Source organism: Euphorbia lathyris, chromosome 7 (assembly GCF_963576675.1).
Source record: "Euphorbia lathyris chromosome 7, ddEupLath1.1, whole genome shotgun sequence".
In the NCBI taxonomy this organism is placed as follows: domain Eukaryota; kingdom Viridiplantae; phylum Streptophyta; class Magnoliopsida; order Malpighiales; family Euphorbiaceae; genus Euphorbia; species Euphorbia lathyris.
The window spans coordinates 1,939,219-1,959,915 of record NC_088916.1 but is presented as its reverse complement, the minus strand read 5'-3'; the positions used below and the strand labels follow the sequence as shown (position 1 = coordinate 1,959,915).

At 34.5% G+C, this 20,697-nt stretch overlaps 1 protein-coding gene and 1 long non-coding RNA gene across 2 annotated transcripts; one reads left to right on the top strand and one right to left on the bottom strand.

Annotated features, from left to right (window-relative positions):
* Positions 1-341: 341 nt before the first annotated feature.
* On the top strand, positions 342-9,192 carry LOC136201006 (auxin response factor 19-like). The gene is made up of 14 exons (XM_065991535.1): positions 342-786; positions 1,122-1,237; positions 2,295-2,393; positions 2,496-2,552; positions 2,722-2,877; positions 3,013-3,097; positions 3,218-3,308; positions 3,459-3,623; positions 3,715-3,837; positions 4,521-4,596; positions 4,692-4,830; positions 4,998-6,841; positions 7,183-7,373; positions 8,498-9,192. The coding sequence occupies exons 1-14, from the start codon at positions 711-713 to the stop codon at positions 8,631-8,633; spliced, it is 3,354 nt and encodes a 1,117-aa protein (XP_065847607.1). The 5' UTR covers positions 342-710; the 3' UTR covers positions 8,634-9,192.
* A 6,122-nt stretch (positions 9,193-15,314) lies between these two features.
* LOC136235016 (uncharacterized) lies at positions 15,315-19,149 on the bottom strand. Its single transcript, XR_010691610.1, has 4 exons — positions 18,868-19,149; positions 17,624-17,872; positions 16,787-16,917; positions 15,315-15,884 (listed from the first exon to the last, which is right to left on the bottom strand). It is a non-coding gene; the product is annotated as an uncharacterized lncRNA (long non-coding RNA).
* Positions 19,150-20,697: the final 1,548 nt, after the last annotated feature.

Below are 20,697 nucleotides of genomic sequence, written 5' to 3'. Positions count from 1 at the left end.
CGAGATTTAATCACATAGTCTCTCTGGAACGAATTACGGACGAATTGACGGGATGCTTGAGATTTAAAGGGGATAGACCCTTTCGATAGGAGTTGACTAGTTCAGATCCGGGGAAATCTCGGCGCTACACGGGCTTTTGGCCTGGCTCCGACCTGAACCCATCAAATGACAAACTAACAAGATTAACCATAGTCAGTGTAACCACATCATAATTAACCCTAATAAAACCTCACAAGATTAACCATAGTTAGAAGAACTAAGACAGCAAACTAACATAACGATTGACATATTGCTCTAATCAATATGCTACCATTTTCAAGGAAAGTCATACAAATCCGAAAAAATAAAAATAAAATAAAAAAAGAAAACAAAAAAACAAAAAACACATTTGATTGAAGGAGAAGAAGAGAGAGAAAAAGCTACTTGTCTGGGTAATGTAGGGGAAGAAAGGGGGCAAAGCTTCGGCATTCGGGTCTTCTCTCTATCTCTTTGTCGGCCGTCTCTCCGGCCACTCCTTTTCTCCGGAATTTCTCGCCGGAACCTCTCTCACTGCGTTGTGGTTGACTTTTTTCTTCTCCTTTTCAACTTCCCCTTTCCTTTCAGCTGATCTAAGTTACAACTCTTTTGAGCTAATGAAAACCTAAATCATGAGTAACTAAGAGCTACTGAGTATTCTTTTTCATTGAGTATAACTCCGCCGGAGATTAGAAATGAAGATGCCGGCGAATGGTGCTGGAGTAGCAGCTCCCGCTCCCGCTCCCGCCGCCGCTACTAATCCGGTTGAAGGTCAACTATCTTTCTCTGTATTGTGTTTTTACAGTGTTGTCTGTATGTGTTTATCTTTATGGCGGATAAACATAAACATAGAAATAAACGATGGATTCAGGTTTTATTGTGTGGTTTCGTCTTTTTATCTCTGTTTAATAAAATTATAAATCTATGGAGGATGAAAAAGGGGGAAAAAGTTGGAATCTAGGTATCTAATTGATTCTTCTCTGCTTTGATATAAGATTAGAAGTTCTTTTGCTTTTCTTTGGCTGTGTTTGTTTTCTCGGGAAACAAACAAAATATGAAGAAAAAGGTTGTGTTTACGAATGAGTGGTTAACACGTGGCGATGCAGGAGTAGAGAAGAAGTGTATTAATCCAGAGTTATGGCAAGCTTGTGCAGGGCCGTTGGCGAGCTTGCCGGCGGCAGGGACTCATGTGGTTTATTTCCCACAAGGTCACAGTGAACAGGTCGGTGTCAACTGCTAATGTGCATCCCTTTTGTGCATCTCCTTAACCTGCGCATACTTTCTGTATTTATTTCTCTGTTGATTTTGTTAAGCTGATTATTTCATGAATCATGATTTTTATCCAAAGTTGTTGGATGTCATAAATAGATTGAGATCAATAAGGGAAGATCAGTTGAATTAATTTCGGAAGATTTTTCGGTTCCGTATTTTTGCTAGAAATTACTCTTTTTACCCTCTATTCAGATTACTCTTGTTGATTTTATAATGTAGCTCTGGGATATTAATGGAAATATTTACTTAATTATTTTTCCTGGTTATCTTGTGGAATTTTGAGTAATAATCTACTAAAATATCCTTATTTGCCTTTTGTTTATCAAGTCAGCTTACTAGAGTACTTTCCTTTCTCTTTCTTTACTTAATTTTTTTAAGAGAAGCAATTGAAATGCCATTAATTGTTTATGCTAATTTGCATTACTTAAAAAAAATAAAAAAATCTAAGTTAGATGTAACGACCTGATACTGAAGGGAAGGGTGGCGCGGGGTAGAAAGTCTAAGCAAGGAGCGTCCTTAAAAATGACTATGGGCAGAGATGATCGGAATTCTATATCGGAAATGAAGAGAGAGTGACTGGACTATATTAGTTTAAAATGTTTCTATTACATGTAGATGAGTTTTAAAAAGGTAAGGACCACCAAGGAATAATGCATTGAATTGAAGAATCTAATTCGAGTTTATAGAACTGTAATGCGTGCTTGTTTACTCAGTATGCATTATAATTCGTTAAGTTTTTTTCTTGTTGTCTTTGTTTGTATTTAACCTTGAGAAGTGTTAAGATTGAACAATTTTGTTATGTTCATTTCTCGATTACATGCATCTAGCTGAATGAAAATAAGATCTACGACACGGGAAGTCAGTTGAAGATCGGGTTATATGATTTGCTGATGATGAATATATATACATGATTCAAGATGATTATGTGTGAAATTTGTCTGTGTTTCAGTGCCTTCTCTACACAGCAGAGTTCATGTACTTACTTTAAAGTGAAGCTGTTGTTTCAGGTTGCTGCATCAATGAAGAAAGATGCAGATGCTCAAATACCGAACTATCCGAATCTTCCTTCACAGCTTTTATGTCTCCTTCACAATGTGACCTTGCATGTACAAACCTGACGTTCTCTTGCTTCGTTTTTTTTTTTCTTTTATAAAATTTTGTTATATTTATTTTGTTGGCTAAACTATGAAATCACTTTTTTCTTTTAGGCGGACCCCGAAACAGATGAAGTTTATGCCCAGATGACACTTCAGCCTGTTCCTTCTGTAAGGGCGTAACAAGAAACTATCGATAGAATATAATCTGTATTAGGTGTTCTATCAAATCAAGGAAACTAACTAGAAAACGAGTGCAATAATAAATATTATAGTGCATGTCTAAAAAATTGTGAACCAACATCAACATGTACTGAATCTGTCAGCATCTTCTCTGCAGTTTGACAAAGATGCATTGCTAAGATCAGATCTTACACTGAAGTCACATAAGCCACAAACTGAGTTTTTCTGTAAAACATTAACTGCAAGTGACACGAGCACTCATGGAGGATTTTCAGTGCCACGCCGTGCAGCTGAGAAGATTTTCCCTCCTCTTGTGAGTTGGCCTCCCTTAATTTAGAAGTATTTGTTATTCTAAATTGCTAATGGCACACAAAATTAAAAGTATTTGCTTTATTTTAATAGGAATTTTCTATGTGAATTTCGTATTCATCTGTTTTTAACTTCATAGGATTTCACCATGCAACCGCCTGCTCAAGAACTTGTAGCCAGGGATTTGCATGATAGCGTCTGGACTTTCCGTCATATCTATCGCGGTATGTTAAATTGCCGTGCACGGGTTGAAATGGTTAAAATCAACATTTTTTCTATGGTTTCTGGCATTCATATGGTGCCATTGTTAATATCTCATGCAATTTCTGTCTCCCTATATCCAGGACAGCCAAAGCGTCACTTACTTACAACAGGATGGAGCCTATTTGTTAGTGGAAAAAGGCTATTTGCTGGTGACTCGGTTTTATTTATCAGGTAATTAGAATGAATTCCGGTTCATTTTCTTTTACCATCCAAAGACTTGTTTTCATTTTCATTATAATGGCCATCTCAAAGCATAACACAACTTTGAGTTCAGTTTACGTTCTTGTGACAAATTAGTCTCTTGATCTATTTTGTGAGCAGGGATGAAAAGCAGCAACTTCTCTTGGGCATCAGACGGGCAAACAGGCAACCTGCAAATTTATCTTCATCAGTGTTGTCTAGTGACAGTATGCACATTGGGATCTTAGCTGCTGCAGCCCATGCAGCAGCAAATAATAGCCCTTTTACTGTGTTTTATAATCCAAGGTTGATGATTGGTTTCTGTAGTACTGTGTATCAATGAGATTTTCTGCCTTGCATCATTAGATTAGTTTACACTAGGAGAATGTTTTTTCAGGGCTAGTCCATCAGAATTCGTTATTCCCTTGGCCAAATATTACAAGGCAGTGTCTAGCAACCAAATATCTCTTGGCATGCGGTTTCGGATGATGTTTGAAACTGAAGAATCAGGAACAAGAAGGTACAAATATTTGCACCTTCATTCGCAGTTTCCAGTAATTATTTACGATAGTTTGCCTGGCATTAACAATTAATAGGATTATGAGACTTTACAGGCAAGGTAAATCTAAATTATTTTGATGTTCTTGGATGAACTTGATGTTGTTCCATGAAATTAAATAAATGCCTAATTAAAGGCAACTTACGAGGAATTGGCGGCATTGTAGAAGCAACGTTCATTCTGTGATTATGCGTGGAGTTAGAATTATTAGATTCCATGGATGTCTAGGGATACTCTTTTGAAAATGGGTCAATGGAAGCACGGTTCATTCCGTGATTATGTTGGAGGAATTTTATTTTTTTGTCATCTTTTTCTGCTCTTTGTTTTGCCTACTGCCTTTCTTGCTTGGTTTTCCTTGTATGTGCTTGGCAAGAAGTATCAATATTTCTAGTTCCATATCTAAGTTTGTATTCCACCTCTATCAGATAAAGAGAGAGCAGTTGACCTGGCAAAATTGTTTCGTATTTTGGCACTTAGATAAATTCAAACTAGTTGTTAGAATTTGGATAAAATTGCAAAAACTAAAAGATTGGCATAAATAGTATATATGATCTCTTATGCAGGTATATGGGCACAATTACATAGTATATATGATCTCTTATGTGGTATTATTAATTAAATAGTATATATGATCTCTTATGCAGGTATATGGGCACAATTACAGGTATTAGTGATCTTGATTCCGTAAGGTGGAAGAACTCACGATGGCGCAATTTGCAGGTAAGAACTGTACCTTATTATGAGTGATGTTCTAGTTCATATAGGAGCATTTGGATAAGTGGATTAACTTATGTGCATCTCCTTACTCTTCATAGGTTGGATGGGATGAGTCAACTGCTGGAGAAAGACGGAATCGAGTTTCAATCTGGGAGATTGAACCAGTGACTGCTCCGTTTTTCATATGCCCCCCACCATTCTTTAGATCTAAGCGTCCAAGGCAACCTGGAATGCTAGGTATAAGCACACCACATTGCAAATTTCTATTTGCTTGAACTAAACTGAACTGATAAACTGTGCCAAATACAGCATCAAAATTTATCTTTTGCCTGTATGCGACTTGAGCTTTTGATGTTTCAAATTGTTGTTTAGTTCTGATTTGCGTTCCACATTTACTTTTTCAGATGATGATTCATCTGATTTAGATAACCAATTTAAGAAGATACCTTGGCTTAGTGATGAACTCTATATGAAGGATTCCCAATCTCTGCCTGGTCTAAGCTTAGTCCAGTGGATGAACATGCAGCAAAATCCTTCACTTGTTAATTCAATGCAGCCGAATTACATGCAGTCGTTATCAGGATCCGTTCTACAGAACTTAGCAGGGTCTGATCTTTCCTGTCAGTTAGGCTTGTCAGCACCACAATTATCTCAGCCTAACAACTTACAGTTCAACACCCAGCGGCTGCCTCAGCAAGCACAGCAGCTAGATCAACTTTCAAAGCTGCCATCGTCACTAAACCCACTAGGTTCCATCATACAGTCTCAGCACCAGTTGGGCGATATCTCTCAACAACCAAGGCAAAATTTGGTAACTCAAACTCTGCCGTCAAGTCAAGTTCAATCTCAGATTTTGCAGCCTCAAACTACAGTCCAAAATGGAAACATGCTTCTGCAAGGCCATCAACTTCCTCGAAATCTTCCTCTGACCCTGCAGCAGCAGCAGCAGCAGCAGCAGCAGCAGAATCAGCAACAGCATGTTTTGGGTCAGAACCAGCAAAGCTTAATACAAGGCGTGTTGCCGGATCAAGTAAACCCACCATTACAAATGCCTGAGAATCATATTCAGTATCAACTGTTGCAAAAGCTTCAACAGCAACAGCAATCACTTTTGGCACAGCAATCTATGATGATGCAACCTAGTCAATTTGTGCAGTTTCAGGATCCACAGAGGCAGCTTTTGGAGGTATCTCAGGGCATGCCAAGGTCCATGCAACCAAATCCATTGTCAGAGATGCCTCAAACTACACCCACCTCACTTCCTCAACAGCATATGTCAAAGAATACCAGCCAGACTAATGGCATGTTCTCTCATATGCCTCAGCAGCCGAAATTTCAACAGCAGCAGCAGCAGCAGCAGCCTGGCATATTGTCAGAAATACCTGCACATATGGGACATGCGACTTCAGCGATCAATCAACTCTCAACAGCTGGTAATGGTATAGTTAATACAGCAGCAGCAGCAGCAGCGCTTTCTGGGGTTACGGAGGATGTTCCATCTTGTTCAACTTCACCTTCCACAAATAATTTTTCAAATGTGGTTCAACCAATAATGAATAATCAGGCACACCAAACCACCACAATGGGGGATGACATGGCTCAGTCTGCTTCAACACTCTTGAGTCCAAGTGTCTTGGAAACAATGTCGTGCAATAGTAACTTGGTTAAAGATGTGCAACAGAAATCCGATGTTAAACCTTCGGTGACCATCACAAAGAACCAAAGTCAAGGTTTTTTCGCCCCATTGACATACCTAAATGGTGCAACTGGGCAGACCGATTATTTGGATACCTCTTCTTCTACAACATCAGTTTGTGTTTCTCAGAACGATGTGAATTTGCAGCGGAATAACAATTCATGCTCGTATAATCCACAATCATTTATGATGAGAGACACAAGCCAAGATGTTGAAATACAAGCAGATCCCAGACATAATACTCCATATGGAACTAATGTCACTGACCAACTCGGTGTACCTACAAATTCTGACCATGTTTTAGCTAAAGACAGAATCGGTTTGGGGAAGGGTTTCTCAGACAATCTTTCTTCAGGGGGTGTTCTTACAAACTGTGAAAATTCAAAGGATCCTCAACATGACCTTTCATCTTCAATGGTTTCCCAGTCATTTGGAGTTCCAGATGTCAACTTCAATTCAATTGACTCCAGACTTAATGATAACAGCTTCTTGAACAGAGGTTCTTGGGGCGGCCCTCAACCACAGTTTCAGCGAATGAGAACATATACAAAGGTTTGTTGTTTGAGCCTAGACAATGATGAAAAACTAACAACAATTAACGAATGAAAAATTTGAAACAATAAAATATATATATGTACATAATAAAAAATTAATGAAATATATATAGTAATTAAAAAATAATCAAGCCTTTTCGTGAGCTTTCGATCCGAAACTAAAAAAGCTCAGGTTTAGGCTTGTTAGTGCTCGAGCGAGCTTTGACCGACCCAAACTCGAATGGTTTGCGAACTCTCAAAGCTCGTTAACATTCCTATCTATATATGCATATATACGCAAATCTGCATTTTTTTCCCTTCTTAGCCATCACTTCTAAGTACATCAATTTTATTGTATAGGTGTACAAACGAGGAGCTGTGGGAAGGTCAATTGATATAACCAGATATATGGGTTATGATGAGCTAAAACATGATCTGGCTCGGAGGTTCGGAATAGAGGGACAGTTGGAAGACCGGCAGAGGGTAGGCTGGAAACTTGTTTATGTAGATCATGAAAATGATGTCCTGCTAGTAGGGGATGATCCATGGGAGTAAGTACCTTCAATGCTTCTCTAATCATTTTGGTATTCAAGCTAATGAGCTCTTCTATTGTTGACTCTTTTGAGAATAATGTTCGGTGGGTAAATTACACCCATGGCCACTGAACTTTACTCATTTTCACGGTACGACCACTAAACTTAAAAACGTAACATAAAAGTCACTCAACTTTACACTTTCTAACATTATGACCACTAACTTTAATTAACGCCTCAAAATCACCGTTGACGACCTCAAATGGATAAGTCCAAGAATTAAAGTTGTTTAGAATCACATTAACCATAAAACCACGTTTTTTATTTTCCAAAATCACAATTTTCGGAGATTTCTCTCTAAACATTCACTTTCTTTTTCCTAAACAAACAACACCTAAATGACCTCAAAACAAAAAAGTTGAAGAATCAAATTTGCTTATAAATTTTCTATTTTGAGGTCATGAACTGCAATTTTGAGGCGTTAATTAAGTTTAATGGCCATACTAAAAAGAGTGACTTTAATGTTACATTTTGAAATATAGTGGTCATACCGTGAAAATAAGTAAAGTTCAGTAGCCACAGGTGTAATTTACCCTATGTTCAGTAGGAACTTTGTTTTTTTAAAAAACTAGGGATAAAGGTTCAATTTGACCCTTCAAGTTGGCTCTTGAGATCAATTTACTCTAAAATGAACTTTGAGTATCAATTTGATATCCAACTTGGCTTTTTGGATCAAGTTAGTCTGAATTGACAGTATTAACACTAGAAACATGTGTGAAAAAACCACAAATCATATGCTGAAAGTGTCAAATTTTGGGCTAACATGAAAAGAATGTGAAGTCGTGGACTAAATTGATAGCCAAAGTTTATATTCGGGAAATTGATCCTTCAAGCCAAGTTGAAGAGACCTGGGTCAAGGATGGTCCTTCGACCCCTTAACTCTGTAAGATAATAATTACCGATAAAAATTTCTATTTTTAAACATATATTTTCCGTCGGTAATTTTATTATATTCAGAATATTTCGTGGATTTAACACCACTGATGGAAATGTCCGTCTGTGATGCTTAGTCCAAATTAAAATTAGCAATTTTTAACAAACTTTCGTCCATTGACCTCCTGAGTATTCGTTATCTTATGCAGAGAATTTGTAAACTGTGTCCGGTGTATTAAGATCCTATCCCCTCAAGAAGTACAGCAGATGAGTTTGGATGGAGATTTTGAGAACTCAGCTCTTCCAAATCATGCTTGCAGCAGTTCTGATAATGGAAATACATGAACTAGTTAACCGAAATGCTAACAAAATTCTTCTTCGACGTCCGCATTTATAAATATTATTTATTTTTCCAAATTCTGTTTATAGCTTTCTCCCCGAGTTTTTGGTTATTCGCCAGTTTGCAGAAGAGCAGCAGTGGCAGGCAGGCAGGCAAGCCCTTGATTTTCCGGCAACCTGCCTACTTGCCGAAAGACATGAAGTAAACTGAAGTAGTCCTTTTGGCAGTTAGAGGTCTGTTCAAATTTGTTGTAGTCTATGTTGCACGGAAGCAGATACCCGAATGTTATCCAAAACATTATAGCTAGGAAACAGAAAAGAAGCGGAAAAGCTAAGGAAGAAGAGTTTCTGTGCAACGTAGTTGCAACCGAAAATCAAAAAGATCAGATCAGCAGACATTCAGAGCTCAGTGAAGAATAATTTAGTTTGGTTAATGCATTTCTAGACTACTTGATATGATTGCTTATGTTCAGATGTTTATTAGTTTTTTTTGGGTCTTTGTTGTACAAAGCAGGAAATTTATATGGCTTAATTTTGAGTATATAAAATTTGTAGATTTCTTCAATTTGGATTTGAATTTGAATTGCCTCAATCTTTGGAACCAAGGGTTGGGTGTGGATCTCGGAGATTCTTAAATTAGATCAGATACCTAAATAAAAAAGATGCAATTGAATCGTTGACTTTTTGTTTAGGATTGAATTGTAATGTTCACTTGATTAAGATATAATTCTGGAGATTTTCAAATTAAATATGTTGGAGATTCTGGAACCGTACCTGAAGAAAAAAGATTTGGAACCGAATTGAGTTGTTTGATTTTTTTAGTATCGAATCGAATTGTACCATTGATTTTAATCGATATAATTATGAAGATTTTCAAATCTCCAAATGGTACCTATCTGTAACTAGTGATGTTTTTGTTTAAAATCATCAGGAACAAGATTTTCAAATTCCTAAATTATACTGAACACGCACCCTAATTAAATTAGTGATGTTTTTGTTTAAAATCATTGGAAACTTGCATTCTCAAACGGCAAACGGGTAAAATATTTTCATGGTCCTTTTACTTTGATGTTACTTTTGGTTCAAAACTTCGACTGTTTTCTTGAACTTTAAGAGTTTTCTCAAAATAATTTGTTCGATGCATAAAATGGAAGATAGGGTTATTGAATAAAATTTGATAAAAAAATAGAAGGATATTGAATGGAATTAAATAAGAATACAAGTTATTGAATGCAATTATAGATCATTTGAAATTTTTGAAAATTCAGGTTTTGTTGAAGTTTTGAGCAACATAAGCTTACTAATATGATTGGATTTCAAAATCATGTAAAGTCACTCTCTAAAAATAATATAAATAATTGATCTTTAATGATTTAAGAGTAACTAATACATATCCCCTAACAATGTGCTTCATATTCACTACTTATTTATATTTTATCATTAAAATTATTAATTGTTGTTATATTTATCAAATAGTGAGAGGAGATAGATTCTTCAATAATAAATCATTAATAAAAATAAAATAAGAAGACAATAAGAGTGGAGAGATGCTCTCTATTAATAGAGAGGATCGAGTGACTCTTAGTGATTTGAGAAGCTATTAAGAGACCGTTGAAGTTGATTTTTATCTCTCACGGTTAATTCAAGTGCCGAACTAAGAGGTTGATAGAGATGTTGTAATGTAAAATTAAGGGATCACTTACTAAGAGACAATTATTTGAATTTTTTATATTACTTAAGAAAAATTCAGAGATATAAATAGCTAGTTGAAAAAGTTTAGAGATTATCATGATTGAGGGGCCACCAAAGCTGAAGGATCATTGATGTACTTTACCTTGCAAAAAGGTATTTGCAAACAGTTTATGATATTTAAATGATCAAAATCTTGATACCCCTTAAAAAAAAGTATTATTACGGCTTTAACTCCAATATTGAAGAGCGGTCCAATTTCAGAAGTATATAAGAATTGGCTTGCAAGTTTTTAAGGTGATTCGATAAATTTTAATGTAGTGGTAGTTTTGTAATTTCCTTAACTTTTGATTTCGGTTTTGTGTTTTCGGAACTTATTTTGGTTGGAAACGAGTCAAACTCACTCCTCTGCAGTTAAGTTTGTGCGGCTTTAGATAATGCAATTTACTGTTTTTTAGGCTTTTAAGTTTTATGTTTTTTCGTCTAAGTCTTTTTATAATCCATTTAGGAATCAAATTTTTTAGACTTTTATGTAACTTTTCTTCTAAATTTTTTCATATTCCGTTTAGGAATCAATTTAGGGTTTTATTTTTTTACTTGCATTTTTGGATCTATTAAGCATTTATATTAAAAAAATACTACTTCGTATTTCCAGAATTCTCGGAATTTTGAAAATTGATTAACGGGTATTCGTGTGCGAATCAACGTTTATGACATTTTTGCTCTGTCACAATGCTAGCGAATTTTCTTCGTTTTCTATTTCTAGTTGGTTAGTTGATTCTCTTTGTATGGATCTTACTACAGTAAAACCTCTGTATAGGAATACTCTATATAGGAATAACCTCTATTTTGTTATAAAAAATCTTGATCCCAAGTTGGGCCAGTTATAAATAGGAATAACCTCCCAAACGTTATTTGTTATACACTTTTCAAGTTCCACCTTTAGAAATTATGCCTCCATATAGTAATAATTATATATTTATATGTATATATTAAGAATTCAAACTAAATCATAAAATATTAAAAAAAAACTATTGAAATTATTTATGAGTTGGAAACTCAAACTACAACTTGAAATTATAAATATTTAGTATTTTCATTGATGTTTACATTTTTTCCATAAAACTTTTTCAATTATCTATAGATTGAAAACCTAAACTCCAAATTGAAATTCTAAATATTTAATTTATTCCATTAATATCTATTGTTATACATTATATATAAACCATGCATGCCTATGATAATCTTAACCAATTTCAAGTGGTATTATTTAAAATTTAAAATTATACGTGTTGAGAAATTTTATTATACCAAACTCTATTTAGTAATAACCTCTCAATTGTTATACAAATAGTCCGGTCCCAAGTGTATTTCTATATAGAGGTTTTACTGTATTTCTTTTCAATGATTTGTTTCTTAATTAGGAAAGCAAAATTAACAAGAATGGAAAGGGAAACATCAATCAAGTCTTTCAAGTTAAAGATTTCGAATTCTATTATATGTAAAAAAAAATTAATTGGAAGAGAACCCATTTAAAAGGTAGGAGTCTCGTGTTTTATAATGTATCGAATAATTGAATTCTCTTGATAAAGAAGATAACAATTGCAAGGTAAGATTAGAGTTTGATTCCAGTTATTGAAAATGAATGGAAGTGTTATTATTGTTGCGTGTTGGGTTGTGTCTCTATTTGCAACGCCGATGTACTTATTATGGCCTTTTACGGAAAAAAGTTTTGCATTTTGAACAAAATGTATTTATGAATATTTCAACAATATTTCACAATTCACCAAATAAAGAAGCATAATAGTTATATGATAATATTTATGCTAATTTACTTGCTACATATGATTTTCATGTTCAAGGAGATTGAAAATTTCATTAGGAGGACCGAGGACCAGGTTCTCTGAGAATGCCTATATAATTGTTAAGATGCATCTTGAACGATGGTGCAGAGGACACGTGTGAACAACTATATAGGAGAGTCCTTAAGAGGACCCAATCCTCCTAATAAAATCATTAAAATTGAAGTTGTACTTATTAAGCTTGAGAAGAATTACGGGTGTCGTCGATAGACCCTATAGCTTTCCTCCTTATTTGATATGTGTTGACTTGCTACTGTTTGGTTGAAGAGGACACTATTGGTTCTTTTCTTATGTTGTCTAGTTTCTATATCATTCGCTACGTATTATACTAATACCGTGAATCTAGTCCCCTAAACCGTGTGCATATAATGGTTATAAAAATTGTTATAAAATAAACCAAACTAATAGCGGTAAGGATGCATAAGACTGTTGTGACACCTAAGGCTGCTATGTTTGTTTAGCTGTGGAAGTAATTTAGGAAGAACCTTCTATAAATGTGTATTCAACTTAAGATTAACATGTTTGTTATTTCCTTGTTTTGTTATGTGGTATCAGAACCTTGTTTTTAGAATTTATTTTTTAGCTTTGTGAGCAAAATTTATGGGTTTGTATATGTGGACTGTTTCTTTCAGCATTGTTGTCTGCCTTATGAGCATATTTATTAGATCTAGGGTTCCAAATTTCAATTCTTCCACCAACATCACCTCTTCATTTCCAATCTGTTTGTTTGGTCAGTTTTCCAGTAAATCCCCTTTCTCTTACATTATTGGCAACCTCTTGCACGATGTTTATATTGGCATCTACTCCTCCGTTACCAGTGAAGACGATTGTCGTCTTTTCATCCACCTTCTTCCCATCCGATTTGTTCTTCTGGGTTGCATCTCCCAGATTATGTTTTATATCTAGAAGTATCTTGAGTTTCTTATATTTTATTTTGTTTTTAGTGGAATTGTTTTAAAACTATGTTATATCTATATGTAGCAAGATGAGCATGATTAAAATCCATGTTGTGAGTATTATAGAATAAGTCAATCTAATAAACATAAACATGCCTCTCACTGTTGTGAGAGTTAGATGACTAGTAAGACTGATATGTTTGCTTAAAGGAGAATCTTGTATAAATATGGATATTCATCTTAAGTTTAATATATTAATATAGTCTATTAACCTACAAGGTATTCCATGAATTTCTCTATATTTCAATGGTCTGTTATAAAAATGATTATATTTATATATGAATTATTGTGGTTGTGGAAGGAAACATTTGGAAAGAGATTCGGTCGTGAAGCTTATCCATTTTTATTTGCATTCACGCCTTTTGGAAAAAACTGCTAAATCAAGTTCTCGTTTAGGTGAAGGAAGCATGACTGCTTTACCAATAGTCGAGACCCAATCAGGAGACGTTTCAGCTTATATTCCTACTAATGTAATTTCCATTACAGACGAACAAATATTCTTATCCGGCAATCTATTCTAGTAGTGAAGTTGGTAAAGAAATCTAAAAAGGACAACGATAAGACAATATACCGACTAGACAATTTGAAAATAAACAAAGTTTGTAATTATAAACAAGATTCACTAAGAAGAGACGAATAGTGAAATATCCAAGATTCACTAAGACGAGGTGCTTATCGTGATTTATGAGTACTACATTGATACTTTTTTAGTGTTTTTACATTAAAAAAAAAAAGTAAAGACCCATTCACTTTTCATGGAATTTTCAACGTTTTCTGGTGAACATTGGATGCACTAACCCTAAATTCATCCGTGCCCCCGAGTTTGAGAAAGGTCCAATATGTCGAAAACACTAAACACCAAGGTTATTATGCATGCTGGAATGACTTTGAACATCAACGACCAACACAGGAGGCTTACTTTCTATAAGGTTACGACCTAAATTCAAATTATTCCGGGATTCCACAACATTCCTCCCTCCCTTTTAGAATGGATCTGATATCTTAGAAACACAATTTCTCACCTCACCATTTCTATTTTTGCAAGCATTATCCAATGGGGCAAGCTTATTTTTTCGAATTGTTCCTTCATACTCCAGTAACTTGACTAAGTGTCCATTTGTTTCCATTTTTTGAAACTATTTTTTTATCCTTTTAATCTAAAAAAGAGATAAAAAGTGTTTGGTAAAATTTCAAAACACCTACTTTACATTGAAAAATCAACTAATGTCTATTACCTATCAGCAAAAAAAAACAAACGGACCCATTTTCTAGTTCATATGGTTCATCAATATCATCTCCTGGCATCTTGAAACCATGGGAAGAGTTAGTGGCCAAGAGTAAGTTCAGCCTTTCTCTTCCTGAAGAACGATGTCCATGTTGTCAGAGAGTTAAAAGGCGCTCCTAACATATTAACCCTATAAATAAGAAGGCAGTGCCTTTGGAGTGTAAGATTAGCAACCATGGTTGTAGGGAGGCAGAGACAATCACCCTAGATGGGAGAGTTGTTCAGGCCTCGAAGTGCTTCCGATATTTAGGATCTATTATCCAAACGGATGGAGAAGTAGATGGAGATGTTGCTCATAAGATTAAATCTGGTTGGGCGAAGTGGAAGAATGCTACGGGTTTCCTTTGTGACCCCGGCATGCCTAATAGATTGAAGTAAAAATTCTACCGCACGGCAATCAAACCAACATTGTCACATTTATAAGATATCGGTGGTGGAGATGCGTATGTTGAGATGAATGTGTGGTCATACGAGAAAGGATAGGGTGAGTAATGAAATAATTAGAACAAAAGTAGGAGTTACATCTATTGATAATAAAATGAGGAAAACCGACTAAGGTGATTTGACCATGTAAGACGAAGAGCATTTGATGCACCGGTTAGGAGGACTGAAGAGTGGCAAAAGGATGTAGTGGTGAAGGATAGGGGTAGACCTAATGATCGAGAGTGATATGAGTTTATTAGAGATTGAGGAGAATATGATAATGGATATGACAGAGTAGAGGGAGAGAATTTGTGTTGCTGACACGACTTGATTGCACGATTTCATATGATGGTTCATGTTAGCCGACCCCGAATCATTTCGGTACTAAGGCTTTATTGTTATTGTTATTGTTTACCTTTCGAGTATATCGACACCTAGTATATAGGTGCTTAGGAGACACATATGTTCAAGGAGAACAAACAAAACAGCTACACCTTTTGTGCTACTTCATTTTTTAGAAAACACCCAATTACATACGAAAATTTCTACAATGGACCGGGCAGTACCAGTCTCCTCTATTCAGAAGATATCACATCAAGTCAACTCAACTTTTGATGTGACATTATCTGAATATAAGGACCAGTACTAATCCCGGTCCCAAGTAGAAATTCTAATTGCATACATACAACTTGGTATCACCATACATACATGTAAAAGTGAATTGCTGATTTTTTTATTTGGCAAGAAAAATGTTTTTAAGCCCACAAATTAGAAATTGGAGCTGATTTCAATTTGGATTTTTTGGGTTGCCAATTGTGCCCTCGCGTGTTTAGATAAATTACGTTCCATCCACCCTCTAAAGGAGGACGTCGCTTATACGATATTCACCTTATTTTTTCTTCATCGGATGTGACAGTTAATTAAAGTACAGAATTTGTCAGTAGCCTCAAGTCATAAGTTAATTCAGACACTTGCCTCGCCTCTGCTTCTTTGATGCCATGCTCCGTCGACGCTCTTTCCATTTGTTGTTCATCTCTCCAATCTAAATGCAACAAATTAATTACATCAAGAGTTGAACATCAAGGTCCGAGAATTCAAAATGTATAACAAAAAGAGCGTTAGCTCCGTCCATGGTCTGCAGATGCTCTATCAGCTCAAGAGCTATATGCAATCAAGAGCACGAGATTAAACGAACAAACAAAAATGATAGACACAACAGGTAACCACAATTAAAACATATTGTATCAAATCTGAGACAGACATGTCATATTGTACCAAAACGAGAGAAAATGAAAAAAAGAGAAAAAACAACAGAAAAAGGGGAAAAGGCAAAAAAAAACATGACCACGAAAAAAGATAAAATGAGAAAAAACACGAAACATGAGAAAAAACAGAAAAGAGCAAAAACGAGGAAAACAACGGAAAAAACAAAAAAAAAAGGGAAAAACATGAAAACACGAAAAAAAAAAGGAAAACGGAAAAATGTGAAAAATGAAAAGAAAAACGCGAAAAACATGAAAATTGCATTTAACTAAATCAACATGTGTATTGTAATGATAATTGCACTTTATCAATTTTATTAAAATTTGTCAATCAAACATGGTAACGAAATCATTATTCCATTCCATTCCATTCCACATTTGATTACAATACAACCTTGATTACATTGCATTACAACATACCAAACAGACCCTAAAAAAATTATTAATTTTCTAATCAAGTGACTAATCAAATAAATTCACATTGCCAAGCATTAGGGAGAAAAAGATGTCTTCAGAATTTGTAAGCAGTAGCAGATATATTTAATCATAGATAATTTAATGCTCTATTTATTTTTCACTATCATCAATCTCTCCAAATCAATATCAGAAAATAAACAAAGTAGGCTATGAGAGTTATGTGCTATTATTTCATTGTTGTATTGTAAAGAAATGCGGGACCAACCTTCTTCTTCTTAGGCTTATCTAATAGGTAGAGAGAGATGAGTTTATAGGAGAGCTTTCACTTCATTTTCAAGCTCATGAATATACTGCATCATTATGTAATTCTGAGAATGTTGCCTTCTTGCTAGAGCTCTAAGGAAAAACATATACAAGTCACAATATGTAAATAACACCAAAACATTAATTTACTCATAGTTTTGGCTAATTTACTTGAATAAAAGAATAAAACAAAAAAATAAACATATATATTATACAAAAGCTTTTTTATCCTGGCTAGGGCTGTAAATGAGCTGAGCCGAGCCGCTCATGTTCGGCTCGGTAAAAGCTCGGTCGTGTTCGGATCAATTTATAAACGAGCCGAGCTTGAGCACCGTGGAACTCGGATCGAAAGCTCGTGAGCAGGCTCGAACAAGCTCATGAGCAAGCTCGATTATATTGTTTATGAGCAAGCTCGATTATATTGTTCATAAACAGGTTTGGTTCGATGTTTTTTTAATAATAACATTTCTATAAAAGGGGAAATGTAAAACATCTTAGTTTTGTGTAAAATTTAGTTTTATAGGTTTCAAAACTACATAGTTTTGTGTTAAACAAATTTTAAAGCAATATAATTAATGAGTTGTTCGCGACCGAACTTCATGAACTGGAGCTGCTCGCGCGCAAAGCTCGTGACACACTCACGAACAGAATATTAAGCTCGGGCTCGGGCTCGTCAATTTTCTGACGAGCCGAGCTTGAGCAGGCCAAAGCTCGGATCGGCTCGATTACAGCCCTAATCCTGGCTCTCCCAGAAGAAACCCCTAATTTTAGACCAGAAGAAAAAATTGGTTAAAATTACCTTTTGAGTTTTCTCGGGTCCATGTTAGGGTTGCAAACACCTTCCAATTCATTAACAACATTCTTCTTCTCATCATGTTTCAGATATGAGTCTTGAGAATTCGATCCAGACGAGAAAGGGATCGTCATCTAGAATTGATTAAAATGATTCTTGAGCCTGGAAATAAAGTTGGGAGAGTACTGGATTGAAGAAAAGGATTCATATTTCATGGAAACCTTCCATATTTGAAGTTTTTACTATATATTTCCCCTGCAAAAACAACCAAAACTTTTATGTGAAACCCTAATTGCAACTATGGAAATGTAATGACTGTTTCCAACTCTTAAACTTATATGGAAAACATCAGTGAAATAAAATCAAATATAACCAATATATAATAATTAAGGACAACGGTCAATTCTTCAAATAAAAACATTAATTGGAAACCCAAAGAATATTGATTCAGTTTTCCATTTTTCTTTCAATGCAAACCCAAAGAATATTGAATCAGTTTTCAGAAACAGTAAATCAAATGTATCAAAGTAACAAAAAAAATTGTATGGAACTAAAAATAAGTGGGAGAACTAAATAAACAATTCATTCATATGAGCAATTAATTTGAAACGCAAGTTATAATATGAAAAATTGAAAAGCATATAGTAAAAAATCTGAACAACAGAAGTAATGCCATTTTCTTGTGCTAATAGTCCACAAAAATGTTCGACAATGTAAACAATTACTCAACAATTGAGGTTTGATGTAAAATTCTAAAATATACATTTGTGGTAGCATGAAAACAATTATTCAACCACCACATTGTGATCATTACATTGAATTATCAAATAGCCAATGGTGCATACATGATATTTTTTAAAAGATTGTACACAGCTATAATAAAAATTCTCATTCAAAAACTAATGAAAATAATGAACAAAAGAAGGATATCAATTATTTTCAAAACATTTATTAACATAGGTTGCTTTAATTTTCAAAATCTACATCTAGTCCTACATTTATACCAACTAAAATTGATTTTCCAACTTACTAGGCAGGCATAGAAGAACATAAACACACATATAATACTCTAACTCACAAATGCTCATCTACAAATTCAATCTCTTTACTTGGAAAGAATTGAGCTAACACCGAGTTGTCAAAATTCACAAAAATTGGAACTCAGATGTTAAAAATCATACAAACTGTGAAAGAAGCTAAAACCTAAACAGATCTTCAGAATTCAACAAAGCAAAATTATAAAGATTTACCTTAACCAGAAGTAGCTGCTGCATGTTATTAATTGTGAGGATAATTTGTATGAGTTCATGACTATCAGTAGTAGATGCTGATTTACGACGCGATGGATTGTAGTATATAACCCTAATCGCATCTCATCAATTCCATCTTTGATATGACTCGGTGATTGAGCTCTCTCAGAGTCAGAGAAGATATCATCGGAAGTTTCCGATAGTTCGTTCTTCTCCGGCGAGAAGGAATGGTGTGTCATCGGACGGCGGAGAAGACCCGCCCCTCAAAATCTATAAATGGCGGCTGCACTTTCTTTCGATACTGCTTATATAGGTGTAGCAGTTCCATCGTCAGTGGGACTAGGTCACTTTTTAAAAGGCAAAATGTATCATAAGGTCCCTGATCTTCCATTATTTAGCTTATTGATCTCTTAATCTTTTATTTAGATAGGCTTGATACATTGTTGTAACTTGTATGCCTTCTCAATTTGTCTAAAACGTTTAATTGGTCCTCTGAACTTTTAAAGTGTTCCGCTAGCTTTCTAAACTTGCATAAAATGTTCAGTTAGCTTTCTGAACTTGCATAAAATGTAATCAATTAATTAATATGTTGTAAAAAAGTAAGTTAAATGCGGAATTATGTGTTATACGTGCGTTAGAATGTTATTACATAATTCACAAAACAGATTAAAACATATTAAAAAAGAAGTTCTTATTTGTTCAACTATAAAACATTGCATACATTTTAGTTGTTTTACTTTTTTTAAGATGCGTGCAACACATCTTCCGCATTTAACTTACTTTTTTTTTATAACCGAATAATTAATTGATCACATTTTACGCAAGTTCAATGAGGTAACTGAACATTTTATTCAAGTTATCAAGACACTTTGAAAGTTTACGGGGTCAACCAAGCTTTTAGGACAAGTTCAGAGGCAAAAACCATTTAGATATATTAGTTCTCTAATTTTTTATTTTTTATTACATTAAACCCCTAGTGATCAAATATATTGGCTTTGAACATAAAACTCGGCCAACAAAGTATTATTTATTTCATTTGCGTTTGAAATTTGTATTTTTCATAGCTTCAAAACAATTTTTTATATGCGAATCTGACTATAAAAAAACTGTAAAAACATAATTCAAAATGTAAAAAATATAATTTCAAACATAGATTAATTGATTATTCCAAAAAAAAATAGATTAATTGAATAACTCATTTTTAATTGAATTAGATGTTGAAACTAACTAACGAGACCAAAAAACTTGAGTTGATGCTCAAAGATTCACAAGTGTATAGTAATAATCTGAAAAAGTTCAGGTATCAAATCCATAGAATTTATATAGCAAGTATCAGACTATTAAATCATGCGGTGAAAAGTTGAATTGAATTTGTTTCTATATTAATATACTCCTAAGGTGATCCAGAGTAATTCATAAATTTTCAAGGGTGTAAATAGGCCCTGTTTGGGAATTAGCTGTTAGCTGATTACATTAGCTGATTTGACTAGCTGATTTGATTAGCTGTTTGTGTAGACCTGTTTGATAAAAATTAACTGATTGATAATAGCGGTTTGTGCAAAAAGACGAATAAGGGCATTAATTTTGGCGCAGGAGAAAAGGGAGTCTATCTATTAGGGTTAAAGAAGTCCATTAATTTTAATATTGCAAAACGCTAATTGAAAAAGCTCCTTTTAAGAGCTTTTTCTAAATTAGCGTTTTCATTCCAAAACTCTCTCCCAAATCTCTCTCCACCAAACACTCCAATTAGCGGTTTCAGTGGTCAAACCTCTAAAATTGGTCAAAACCGTTCTTTTTATCCCAAAACGCTCTTTACCAAACAGGGCCATA

Coding starts and splice junctions, on each gene's coding strand:
- LOC136201006 (XM_065991535.1), top strand. CDS start 711: ATGAAGATGCCGGCGAATGGTGCTGGAGTAGCAGCTCCCGCTCCCGCT. Junction 3,309..3,458: donor GACTCGGTTTTATTTATCAG/GTAATTAGAATG, acceptor TTTTGTGAGCAG/GGATGAAAAGCAGCAACTTC. Junction 6,842..7,182: donor GAATGAGAACATATACAAAG/GTTTGTTGTTTG, acceptor TTTATTGTATAG/GTGTACAAACGAGGAGCTGT.